This window comes from Colobus angolensis, unplaced genomic scaffold (genome assembly GCF_000951035.1).
Source record: "Colobus angolensis palliatus isolate OR3802 unplaced genomic scaffold, Cang.pa_1.0 Scaffold213, whole genome shotgun sequence".
Lineage (NCBI taxonomy): Eukaryota > Metazoa > Chordata > Mammalia > Primates > Cercopithecidae > Colobus > Colobus angolensis.
In genome coordinates this window covers 204,980-218,786 of record NW_012115300.1, presented here as the reverse complement: position 1 = coordinate 218,786, position 13,807 = coordinate 204,980, and the positions used below count along the sequence as shown (strand labels likewise).

The 13,807-nt window shown below is 37.3% G+C and overlaps 1 protein-coding gene across 1 annotated transcript in view; it reads left to right on the top strand.

Moving 5' to 3' along the window:
- Positions 1 to 13,807, top strand: part of MYO6 (myosin VI) — a 92,445-nt gene that overhangs the window by 55,763 nt on the left and 22,875 nt on the right. Inside the window, exons 19-23 of the mRNA XM_011942955.1 lie at positions 604 to 697; positions 6,860 to 6,990; positions 7,080 to 7,157; positions 8,711 to 8,840; positions 12,679 to 12,769. Coding sequence (XP_011798345.1) covers positions 604 to 697; positions 6,860 to 6,990; positions 7,080 to 7,157; positions 8,711 to 8,840; positions 12,679 to 12,769 — 524 coding nt within the window. The remainder of the gene's footprint in view (positions 1 to 603; positions 698 to 6,859; positions 6,991 to 7,079; positions 7,158 to 8,710; positions 8,841 to 12,678; positions 12,770 to 13,807) is intronic.

The following is a 13,807-nucleotide window of genomic DNA, read 5'->3' as shown; positions in this document are numbered from 1 at the left end:
ATGTATTGTTTAAATATGTTAAACAATTAAATGTGTTAAACTTTACAGTGAAAGACTTTTCTTTTTACAGTTTTTGACATTCAAATCTAAAATGTAGTATTTTTGTAACATTAATTAATAATGCAAAAAGTCATTGTAAACTTTAAATCAGAAAAAGTATGCTTATAAAATTTTGAGTTATTATATATATATTTTTGAGATCCTCTGTCACCCAGGCTAAAGTGCAGTGGCGTGATGTCAGCTCACTGCAACCTCCACCTCCCGGGTTCAAGCATTTCTCCTACCTCAGCCTCCCAGGTAGCTGGGATTATGGGTGCCCACCACCACGCCTGGCTAATTTTTGTATTTTTAGTAGAGACAGGGTTTCACCATGTTGGCCAGGCTGGTCTTGAATTCCTGACCACAGGTGATCTGCTCATCTCAGCCTCCCAAAATGCTGGATTACAAGCATGAGCCATTGCACCCAGCTTTGAGTTCTTTAGTAATTACTTTTACAGGTTCATATGTTAATATTAATATGCTTTGAAAGTTGCAGGTATTCATAGAAACAGAAAAATAAGGATGCTATATGTATTGTAACAAAAAGTACCTCTATTTTCCTAGGGAGCGAGCTTCATTCGTTGCATCAAACCTAACTTAAAGATGACAAGTCACCACTTTGAAGGTGCTCAAATTCTGTCTCAGCTTCAGTGTTCAGGTATTTTCATAATCTCTGTCACTGTGTGTTAGTAGTCGTAGCCCAAATACAATTTAATAGGTTGGATATTTTATGATTCACCATTATCTTGATTATTTTACAGTGCAATAAAATTTTCATCTGTTTTCTTTAATTATAAGAAAAGTATAGAGCCACATGTGGGTGGCCTACACCTTTAGTCCCAGCTACTTGGGTGGCTGAGGCAAGAGGACTGTTTCAGCCTGAGTTCAAGGCCAGCCTGGGCAACATAGCAAGATCTGTTTTAGAAAAGAAAAGAAAAGCATGGATGGCAAATTATTTGAGCAATATTGAGATATTGTATATTGTGAAATTAAACATTTATGAAACATTAAACATTTATGAAAACTCTCTAACAGCAAAACTGGATCTTCCTTAAGTAGGCAGCTTTCTCAATCCAGCAGTAGTTCATTTCTCATTCCACACATGACGGTCAGAAGGTAGCTTTTGTTGTCCTTTCTTCCCATTCCACCACTTGTTAAAAAAAAAAAAAAAAGAAAACACAATTCCCTCTGTGTCTGTGACACTTCATGCATTTGCTTAAACTATCACTTCCTACCCCTCCACCCTGCTGTGTCTGACCTTGCTCAGGCACCAGGCTTGCCCTGTTTGCTTTATGTCATGCCCATCCTCCCTCCTCACCAACACTACCCCTAATTTTTCCCAAGGTATCGGCCTTCTCCTTTCTTCTTTACCTTTTGATTCAGCTCAGCTTCCTGATACTTCCTTACACTTTCTTCTTCTCTGACTCCTTATTTTGCTGCTTTGAGAGGTAGATTTACTATGAAGCTAAGGTTACTTAAGCTTCAGGGTCCTTCATTTAAATAGACCCCTTCCAAAGCGCCCTGCATGTAATTTTCTGCTTCCCTAAAGGCCTCTCCCCAGCTGTATAAGCTTCAGCCCCCGCCTCACAAATCTGGATCTACCCTTGACCTTTCTCACAACACCGTAGCTATTGATGAATCTAATTCTGTATTTTCTTCTTATCTGCATAGTGTTGATAGACAAGACAGGATGGCATCAGTTAAATTCATCATCACTGATCTTTAAAGGGCTCTCAAACCTGTCCTGTCAAGTTTTCCTGGTCAGCATGTTCTGTTTCTCATCAGAGATTGGTCAGACCCATCCTTCTTTCCTCAGATCTCTGCGCTTCTGCTAGCAGATGGACTTACCTCCTTAACTAAATATCCTAAAGCTTCTCTTGTCTGCTACCCAGCACTTCTGCCTACCACTTAACCGTCCCTTCTGTTAAGAAAGTAGGGGTTGCCTCTCTTCCTGGTTGAGGCTTATAGTTCCTTGAAAGCCATCTCTTCCTCCTTTTTCATGAATCTTCAGCATTGTTTATGTTTGTCATACTATTCCCTTTCAGATGGATCTTTTCCATTACCATTTAAACATGCTGAAATCTCTTCTCTGAGCCATGTTCCCTTACAGCTACCTCCTCCTCCTTACTGTTTTTCTTTTCTCTCCAAGAATAGGTTATTCTTGCTTTTTCAGCTTCATGCGTTCCACTTACTCTTTAACCCCAGGATAATTTAGCTCCCACGTTGATGAGGTCGCCAGTGATTGCCTTGTTCTGAAGCAAATGTCCCTTTTGCAGTCCTTATTTTAGTGGACTTCATAGCCACATTTGACTCTTTCTTTGTTCCTGACATGGCCTATGCCCATGGTTTTCTTTTGAATTCTCTGACCATTCCTGATTCCCGTGCAGGCTCATTTTCTTCTACCTGGATATTTGTTACCATCTTTTAGGATTTAAGTTAGACCTGTTTTTCTTCTCATTCTATGTCAGTACTGTCCAGAAGACCTTTACATGATGATGGAAATATTCCATATCTCTCAATTTAGTAGCCATGAGACACATTTGACTCCTAAGTACTTGAAATGTGGCTAGGAATGAGTTAGTTACTAAATTTTAAATTTTGTTTAATTTTAATTTTTTTTTTGGTTGGGAGGAGCAGGGTTTACTCTGTTACCTAAGCTGGAGTGCAGTGACACACTTATGGCTCACTGCAGCCTCAACCTCCTGGGCTCAAGTGATCTTCCTGCTTCAGCCTCTCAAGTAGCTGGAACTAGAGGCATGTGCCACCATGTCCAGCTAATTTTAAAAAATTTTTTTTGTAGGGACAGGATCTCACTATGTTGCCCAGGCTGGTCTCAAGCCCCTGGGCTCAAATCCCAAAGCGATGGGATTATAGGTGTGAGCCTCCATGCCTGGCCTTAATTTTGTTTTTAAAAGATTTAAATTTAAGTAGTCATGTGGCTAGTGTCACTATAGAGCATGTGGCTAGTGACTGCCAAGTTGAACAGCAGAGATGTATATTCCCTTAGGTAGGCTCCCCAGTCCTGCTGATCTAACCTCCTAAACAGTGAGTCCTGATAGTCTCTAATCCAAGCTGTCACCATCTCTTACCTGGATTTTTGCTGTAGCTTCCTAAGTATTCTCCTATCTCTTCATTCTGTTTGTCACATACATCCAGAATTATCACTCCACACCTCATCTCTAATCATCATGTCCTTTTATTGCTTAAAATGCTCTGATGGCTTCAGATTAGTATTAGGGTGAAGAGGTCCCATAGAGCCTGGCCCTTGTGTCCCTAGCTTTCTCTCCCCTCTGTCCTCAAATCACCCTGACTTTCATTTTAGTTCCCTAAATGCTGCATATTTCCTCCCAGCACAGGGCCTGTGTACATGCTGCCTCCTTTGTTTGGGGTGTTCTTGCCATGCCGTTTCCTTTATCTTGCACATCTCAGCTGTGTCATCACTTCCTATGAGAGCTTTTCTTGATATTCGTGACTTGGAGGGGAGCCTGAGTTTGGGGTGCTGAGCTCAACTGCCTTTATTTCACAGTTGTAGTTACAAATTTTGTACATATTTGTATAATTATTTATTTTTCCCCTCCTTTAATCCATAAGCCCCATGAGGGCAGGAACTGCATCTGTTTTGGCTTACACATACATTTCTACTTCCCTGGCATATACTAGACTCAGTATATATTTGTTGAATGGAATGAACAGTGTAGAAAATATGAAGATTTATTTGTGACTTATTCTAACAAATACTGGAAAATTAAGTAATTCATGTCTGTTGTGTTCTTCCATAAAGTAGAGATGTGTTTTTGTAATACTTTCTTCAAGCTGATTTTTTTTCCCATTTGGATTCCTCTTTATTTCCTAAGTGAACACCTAGTGTCCTGGCAAGTTGCACCTGTTTAGGTTTAGCTGTATATGCTATTAGATTAGCAGAGACAGTGTGGGCTACTGATGAATCCTTTAGCTAGGATTCCTCTTTCAATAAGCAGTATATTTCAACATCTTAAGACATGTTGGCACTGTAACAGATAATATCAATTCATTATACTTTAATTTTTTTAAGTACCAATAATAGATATTGTAATAGTAATAATGATATAGAATTTGTTCCACTCATGTAGCTAGGTGATGAGAAAATGCAAAAATTATCAATAAGTTGTAGAAATAAAAATATTTATTAAGCTTTCTAAAATAAAGATATTTAAGATTTGGATTGTATTTTAACTTTCCATTTTTATTTTATTTTTTTCATTTTGAAGAGAGTTAATAAATTTAAGGCACCTTTTACTAAAATTACTATTACTTTTTTTTTTTGAGACAGAGTCTCACTCTGTCACCCAGGCTGAAGTGCAGTGGTACAGTCTTGGCTCACTGCAACCTCTGCCACCCAGATTCAAGTGATTCTCCTGCCTCAGCCTCCTGAGTAGGTGGGATTACAGGCGCCCACCACCACGCACGACTAGTTCTTGTATTTTTAGCAGAGACTGAGTTTCACCATGTTGGCCAGGCTGGTGTCGAATTCCCGACCTCAAGTGATCTGTCTGCCTCAGCCTTCTGAGGTGCTGGGATTGCAGGCTTGAGCCACCGTGCCCGGCCTAAAATTACTATCTTCTGATTGGCAAACACCAGGGCAAAGTAGGGGAGGTTGAGAGAAGTCAAGTTTTCTTCTTCTGTAACCTTGGGGCTGTGCTGCCTGTCTTGTAGCAAAGAGGGGTGCCAGCTCGGCACCAAGAAGCCACTCACCAAACTGCAAGAGTAAAAGCCAGTTCATGGAAATGTTTAGAAGGCAGAGTATTCGCCTTAGTGGTTAAAAAAAAATTAAGCTTCAAAACAGCTTAAGAGTAAACTAGTTTCAATTGCTGAGGAAGCAGTTGTAGGCTTGGTAATTTGTTAAGCACCATGAAATTCTTAATGAACTGTGAGCCAGTTTATAGTTTGCCGCTACAGGGCAAGCCAGGAGACTTAGATGTGTACATTTCCAAAGGTACTTGTTTATTTGATACAAATGGCCCAAAACTGTGATGATACTAACCAAACTTTACTTTTCTTTCTCCAAGCAAAGTCTAAAGCTAAATCTAGTTTTGGAGATTTTTTTTTCCCCCATAGAATTGATTTCTTGTATGTGTTTCATTAATTAATATTGAAAATTCACAGTAACAAATTAAATAGTACAGAATAATATAAGTAACAAAAAAGCTCAGCTCTTAGGGGTGACCACTTAACTCTACATCTTGGATATATTTTTTTATATTGGTTAGATTAAGCTCTGCTCTATTCTTTTAAATCAATATTTCACATCCCATCATATGGTTGTAACATAATCAATTGATATTTTAGTTTTTTTCTGATTTTTTTTTTCTATTGCCAACAATGACCCAGAGGACATCTGGACATTGTCCACATGCATATCTTTGCCCACAAGTGTGAAAAATCATAGAATAGATTTACTGAACCAAAGGGATATTTCCAAATTGCCATCCAAAATTGTTACACTGGCTTACTTTGCTGCTAAGAATGCATCTGTGTGTTTTCCTACACTGTCATCAGCTCTGAGTACTAATTGATATCTTATACCTTTGCCAGTCAAATGTGTTAAAATTCAATCTGACTGCCTGGAAAGGCCATCTTTCCTGTGAGATTACTTTAAAATAAAAATTAACTGGTTTAAAAAGCCTTAGAGTTTGTTTTAATTTAAATTTTTGACCAGCAGTAATTTATTTTGGTGTAAGAAGTGAGACAAGCATCTAATGTTTTTGTTTTCCACATGGCTTGCCGTTTGTTATAATACTGTTTATTGAATAATCTTATTTTCTCCATTGATTTGAATAGTCCCAGAGACTGAAATCTAGGTCTTGTAAATAAAAGTCTTGACATCACTTGTAGCTGTTCAGCCATTCCCTGCCTATTTCACACTCTTTCTGACCTGAAAATCTTGCATTGACTGTGGACTCAGATTAACCACTCACTAGAGTCATACTGAAAATAGGTATTTATCCAATAGATTAATCATCCCAGTAGTCTAGTTGCTTTGACAGGTGAGTGAAAGGCAGTCTTTATAGTGAAACAGTGAGCTCTTCTTTCTTTTCCATTTGCCTTATGCATTGGTGATAACTTGGGAATGTGTCTACTTTTTGGAGATTCTTTCAGGAATTTTGTTCTAAAATTAACTTCAGGCCTTTGAAAGTGGTTTAATGCAGGGCTTTGCCTTATATACTGCGTTTGTGACACAGAGTCTTCTAACAGAAAAAAAGATACAAACTAGACTTGATCTTTCCTTAGTTTTGTTTTGATACAGTGTCTCACTTTGTCACCCAGGCTAGAATACAGCGTCCTGCAAGGCTCACTTCAGCATCCACCTCCTTTGGCTCAGATCCTCCTGTCTCAGCCCCCTGAGTAGCTGAGACTACAGGCACGCACCACCATGCCTGGCTAATTTTTCTATTTTTTTCTTTTTTTGTAGAGATGGGGTTTTGCCATGTTTCCAGGGCTAGTCTCTAACTCTTGGGCTGAGCAGTTTGCCTGGCATGGCCTCCCAAACTGCTGGGATTATAGGCATGAGCCACTGTGCCCAGTTAGATCTGTCTAGAGACTAATAATTTGCCTCTAGAAAAGAGTCTTACTGGGTTTAGAGGAAATTTGACTATAGTAGTTTTAGGTGGTGGATAAGTTGGGACATAATGACTATAAATATATTTCCTATATAATATTTAATTGCTGATAACTCTCATAAATTGTCCATTTCTAAATAATAACTTATAAAATTGATCATTCACAAGTTACTTTGGACTTCGAACAGTGATTGACAGTGCTTTGTGTTTGTTCTTGAATTTAGGGATGGTGTCTGTTTTGGACTTGATGCAGGGTGGTTTCCCATCACGAGCTTCATTTCATGAACTCTACAATATGTACAAAAAGTATATGCCAGATAAACTTGCAAGACTGGATCCAAGACTATTTTGTAAGGTATAAATGCAACCCAAATTGAAATTTCTTAACTATAAACTTGTCTTTTCTATTAATAATTGACTAACTTTTTAACTTTTATTTTTCAGGCTTTGTTTAAAGCTTTGGGCTTAAATGAGAATGACTACAAGTTTGGGTTAACCAAAGTATTTTTTAGACCTGGCAAGGTAAATATACATTTTTACTTTAAGTTGTAACATCATGAAAACAAATAGTTGGGGTTAGTGAATATCTTAAAGTATTTAATAATTTGTATTATTCTTGAATCATATGGTCACTAAAAACATGAATTGCCATTTCCCATACCATTTCCCAGAAAAGAAAAAAAAGTTGAAGATAATATATAATGTTCATAATTTGTTTAGCTTTAATCATACATATTTATTCTAAACTCCACATTTATTTTTAGAGCACAGATGTCCAGTCTTCTGGCTTCCCTGAGCCACATTGGAAGAAGAACAATTGTCCTGGGCCTCACATAAAATACACTAACACTGATGATAGCTGATGAGCTAAAAAAACAGAACAATTGCAATAAAAATCTCATAATGTTTTAAGAAAGTTTATGAGTTTGTGTTGGGCCTCATTCAAAGCTGTTCTGGGCCACATGTGGCCCATGGACTGCAGCTTGGACAGTCTTGTTTTAGGGCTTTAATAACTATTTGAGAACTAATAGTCTCATAGAGAAAGCACTTTTTCTTGTTTAAACTACAGAAAAATTAGAAATATTTATTGAAAGCTTAAGACAAAGATTTAAATATCTTTACTCTCGTTATGTTACCTTTAATTTAATTTTGACTATAAGAAGCCATTATATTGGTTGATGGGTTTTTGACATTCTTAATATTGTAGTGGGATATTTGGTAAAGGATTGAAATCATTATGGAATTTTGTGGTATATAGTGGAAATAATGTATTTTATTAGTTCAGAAGCTATTAGCTGTTTTATTTGTGTTGTCTGTCACTTAGTAGCAATTTCTCATCTCTGTTCAAAATGGAAATGGGGGTTGGGTGCTGTGGCTCATGCCTATACTCCCAGCACTTTGGGAGGCTGAAGCAGTGGGATTGCTTGGTTCCAGGAGTTTGAGACCAGCTTGGGCAACATGGCAAAACCTCATCTCTACAAAAAAAATACAAAAATTAGCTAGGTGTGGTGGTACGTGCCTGTTAACACAGCTACTTGGGAGGCTGAGGTGGGAGGATTGCGTGAGCCTGGGAAGTTGAGGCTGCAGCAAACCAAGATTGTGCCACTGCAAAACAGGTTGGGGGTGGGTAATGGGAGTTAGGAGAGACAGAATAATTTTGATGGTACCTGGTAGTATATAGCTAATATGCACTTACCAAAAGCTCCATAAGGATATGTGAGAATGGGGGTGAGCCAATTCAGAGATACAGTAGTCCTTTTTCATTCTTTTCTCAATAAAGTCTTCTTGCCAGCCATCTGTAATTTAAAAGTCATTTCCCCCTCACTTTTGTTATTGAATATGCTGCCTAGCATTAAGTAACCTCCCTTACCTCCAAAAAAACTCCTGAAGAAAGAAAGGAAGCAAAATGTGGCCAAGTATGTTTGGGTTTGTTGTATTCTCCGCCAAGGCTTATGTAATTAACATGTGACCATTTTCCGACAGTTAGATTTTGGATTTGAATTCTATTTTATGTCTTTTGTGTGTTTAAATATATTTATATTTTAATACTGATATTAAATTATTTCACTTCCTAGTTTGCAGAATTTGATCAGATCATGAAGTCTGACCCTGACCACTTAGCAGAGTTGGTTAAAAGAGTCAATCACTGGCTCACATGCAGTCGCTGGAAGAAAGTTCAGTGGTGCTCACTCTCAGTCATCAAATGTAGGTGTTTTCCTTCACACCTATAGGGTCTTTCATTGTTTTAAGATGGTTTGTGGAGTGTTGTAAAGCTGTCTCAGAGGTGATGCTGGGCAACAGAGACTGAGACTTGTTCGCACTGGGTCCCAGGTTCCTATTTGTAGATGTTCTTTCTTTTTTTATTTTTTGAGTATATGATACTTATTTTCTTTATTCAAATGTGTTATAAGAGTGTCAGTTTCATAGTGTCCTAACAAAATGGAATTCACTGTCTTGATTCTTTTCTCTCGTCCCCGCAACCCTCACCATCCCCTGATCTCTCAGACTTAAACCAGAACTTTTCTTTCTGCCTGCATGGCATCTACAATACACATACCCCCAAAATTCCAAATGTGATTGACTTTCCTTTCTTATCCCTGAAATATTGTCAGTCACCAGATCCTGTTGATTCCTCCTCCAAATACTGTACATTCCTTTCTTTTTCTTGCCAGTGCCTTAGTGAAGTCCTTTTCTGCCTTTTGCATAATAATTTCATTAGCTTCCAGACTGGTTTTCCTGATTTGTTAGAGATATCTCTCTAAACTAGAAGCCTTTTATGACTTTCCTTTCATAAAAAGTGAAGTCTGAATTATTTGAATGTCTTTCAAAATCATGTGAAATGGTGTGTTAGTTTTTTGTTTCAGTCTCTTCCCCTACCTCTTAACTCCTGTTCTTTGAAAGGAAGTCTATCATAATTCTAAAAGACACAGTCTTGAACACCATAATCCCAAATGTTGAAATCTCGAAAAATGAAAGTCCCAAAACCAGGATTCTGTAAAAAATAATAAAAATATTATTTAAAAGATATTTATTTACATTTTTAAAAGGGGATTTGAGAAACATGTAAAAACATGACAGAACTCTTCATAGGCCACTTTACACAGTAAAATAGGAAATAACAACATACATATTTTTGAAAGTATAAACATATATACTAACAATAGTTGCATGGGTATAATAGGAGCAGACAAACCATGTTCATAAAGAAGCAGGGCAAAAGGTGAAATGCATAAACACATATTATTGTGGTTGGTAATTGTGCACCCAGCTTTGTTACTGCAGTCATCTGAAATACTGTGATGAACAAGCTGTCTTTTGATGAGATCAGTCAAAAATGATGGTGAGTCACCACTGCATTTGTAGTTGCCCAGAGAACTGCGATCTTGAGAAATTTTATCTTTTACAAGTGCAGATGTGTGATAAAGGACATCTGTTCACTGATTGAGGAAGTTTCAGTGTTTTTGTATACATACACAGTGTTTACCCAGAAAGTAAATGTTGTGATAATGCATTTTCGTGGAGTTAAATTTGCAAAATATGAATGCAGTAAATTAGAACTCTCTAAAAATTTCTACATAATTAAAAAATGCTAACAATTCAAGATAGTGAAAATAAAAAGAAAAGAAAAAGAAAAAAAAAAACAAAACCCAAAACTAAAAAGAAAGTTTGACATACAAAAAAGTGTATTATAGGGATAGATTATAGACAGTTGCATGGAGATAGTCTGTAAGAGCTGGCTGTCTTTCTCAGTCATTAACTATATTTTGAAATCTTGTACCATGAATAATAGGTGCTTTTTTTTCTTTTAGGACATGGTTCTTCTTGGAGAATATGTTCATATTCATTTTCTTCATGAGATTGCTCTTTTTGAAATTCTTCTATGATCCCTGTGATTGTGATTTTTGAGATTTTAGATGTTAGGGATTTTAATCGAGGAATTTTGATCTTTTGGGATTTCAACATTTGCGATTATGGATTTTGGGATTAGGATTTCAAACCCCTTTGACATACTGGGCTAAGCTGCTTTTATGTGTGGTTTGGCCAGGTCATAGCAGTTACATAGCTGGCCCAAAACAAAAGTGAGGGACAGAACATTGTGGGGTTGCCTAAGGATCTGTGGCAAACCTTTAATTGTTGGGAACTGTGTGGGAATCAGTAACTTGATTACATTTACAGTTGCCTCTCATACTCATCAGAGTACCTGAAATAGTGCTAGGCACTTGAAAAGGGTTCAGTAAATTTTTCCTTATTAGTAGGAAAGGAAAATTCTTTTGGCCTAATGAAAAAGAATCATGCAAACAGATTATTTTTGAGATATTTTGTTAGACAATTGTGAATATAGATAACAAGAGAACTATTAATATAAAAAGAAAAAAGCAGAATCTTTTTTTCCCATCATTTTCCAAATAAAATGTAAATATATTACTGTAGTTTAATATGTTCAGCTTTACACATTGCATTATGATAGAAAACACATTATAATAAAATTATCTGTTACACCGTTCATTTGTGGACTGTGTTCTATGGTGGTACTGAAGTCAGTAACCAGGCAGGGATCTTTGCAGAATGTTAATAGGAAGCTCTGAAAAAAAATGTTCAAGGGCAGATCATCCTAGGAAACTCTGAGTAACTGAAGTTAAGTAGATTTCTTTGCTGTAGGATTCTCAGAGGCTTCACTCTGTGTGTTCATTGTGAACCTCCAAACAGAAGTGTAGTATACGGCTTTTCATACACTCATTTGACAGGTAAGTCCTTTTTTCAGGACATACCTGTTCAGTATGTTGCCTAAGACAGTTTGGGAGGTAGCAGTGTAGCATAATGAGGAAATAATGCATTTAAAATGTAAGCCTAACCAGGTACATGATATTGTAACTACGCAGTGGATTCTCCTTGCCCACTACCTAGACAGAGCTGATTTATCAAGACGGGAAGTGCAGTAGAGAGAGTAATTCACGTAGAGCCGGCTGTATGGGAGACTGGAGTTTTATGATTAGTCAAATCAGTCTCTCTGAAAACTCGGAGATCTGAGTTTTTAAGGATAATTTGGTAGGTAGGGGCTTGGGTTGGAGATGAAATCATAGGGGGTCAAAGTTGAGTTTTTCTTGCTTTATTCTGTTCCTGAGTGGGATCATAGAACTGGCTGGGCCAGATTACCTATCTGGGTGGCATCAGCTGGTGCATTGGCAGGCCTGCAGAATATCTCGAGCACTGATGTTCGGTTTTACAAATGTGATGTTGTATACGGGAGCAATTTGGGGAGGTGGCTGTGTGGCTCCTAAACAGTAATTTCTAATCTTGGAGCCAATTTGTTAGTCCTACAAAGGCTGACTGGTTCCCCAAGCAAGAAGGGGGTTTATTTAGGGAAAGGGCTATTAACGTGTTTGTTTCAAAGTTAAACTATATAAACTAAATTCCTTCCCAAGACTAGTTTGGCCCACACCCAGGAATGAACAAGGACAGCTTAGAGGTTAGAAGCAAGATGGACTTGGTTAGGTCAGATCTCTTTTACATAATTTCCTTCGTTGTAAATTTTGCGCAGGTGGTTTCAGTATCTTTTTATTTTAAGAAGAATAAGAAATTATAGAAATGTTAAAACTGGTTGGGCATGGTGGCTCACACCTGTGATCCTAGCTGTTTGGGAGGCTGAGGTGGGAGAATCAGTTGAGGTCACGAATTTGAGACCAACCTGGCCAACATGGCAAAACCCTGGTTCAAATAAAAATACAAAAATTAGCCTGGCGTGGCATGTGCCTGTAGTCCCACCTACTCAGGAGGCTGAGGCATGAGAATCGCTTGAACCCGGGGGGTGGAGGTTGCAGTGAGCCAAGATCATGCCATTGCACTTCAGCCTGGGTTGAGACTCTGTCAAAATGAAAACAAACAAACAAAAAAGAAATGTTAAAACTTTCTGTTTTTGATATCTGATATATAATACAAGATTTCATGTTTCTTGAGAATTACTTTGTGAAAATGAGTTTTTTAAAATATATATTAGATTTAAACTGAATAATTTTCTATCATTTTATTTTACTCTTACACATAGTGAAAAACAAAATAAAATATCGAGCTGAAGCCTGCATTAAAATGCAAAAAACTATTCGAATGTGGCTTTGCAAGAGGAGACACAAACCTCGGTAAGATGAATAGTCCCTAAAAAGAACTCTACAAAACCTAGTTACTGTAATACAAAATGACAATAAAGTCATAATAAAAAGCAGTTTGGATACTCAAGGAGTTTTCTCACGTTCTTGGTAAGATGAAATATTAGTCTTCTATTCGTAATATTTATTTGAAATTAGTTAATTCATTTATTACCTTATTACTTGCCTCATTCTATGAAAGGATTTGAAGTGGCATACGAAAATGTATAAAGATTATAAAACAAAACAAACAAAAAAAATATTATAAAACAAGAAATAAATGTTGAGAGAAGCTCTTTTATTCCGATTATTTTAGTTATTTGAGTTTCTTGATAATATCAAGGTGACATTTAAAAAAAAAACTCACTAATATATTTACCAAAATTTTCAAGATTATCTGTAGGAATTACATTGTCCCATTATAAATTAGTCTTTATTTCTTATTTGAATCTTTTTTTTTTTTTTTTTTTTTTTGAGACAGAGTCTTGCTCTGTCGCCCAGGCTGCAGTGCAGTGGCCAGATCTCAGCTCACTGCAAGCTCCGCCTCCCGGGTTCACGCTATTCTCCTGCCTCAGCCTCCGGAGTAGCTGGGACTACAGGCGCCCACCACCTCGCCCGGCTTGGTTTTTTTGTATTTTTTTTTTTTTAGTAGAGATGGGGTTTCACCATGTTAGCCAGGATGGTCTCGATCTCCTGACCTCGTGATCCGCCCGTCTCGGCCTCCCAAAGTGCTGGGATTACAGGCTTGAGCCACCGCGCCCGGCCTCTTATTTGAGTCTTTCATTTTTAATTTAGACTTAAAAATTGGAAGTCTGAATATCTATTGATCCATCACACCTTTTCAAAGAGACTTAGATAACTCCTTTAAGGTCCCCTGTGATTTGAATTCTCAAAGTTGTAGAAGGCTTTAATCCTGTTGACAGGCATCAGTGTCATTCACACTCATATTTGATTTTTTAAGCCTTCAACAAAAGATCTGAAAAAGAGAATACTAGATAATATTGAAAACGGAAGTGAAATACCCTGTTTAGC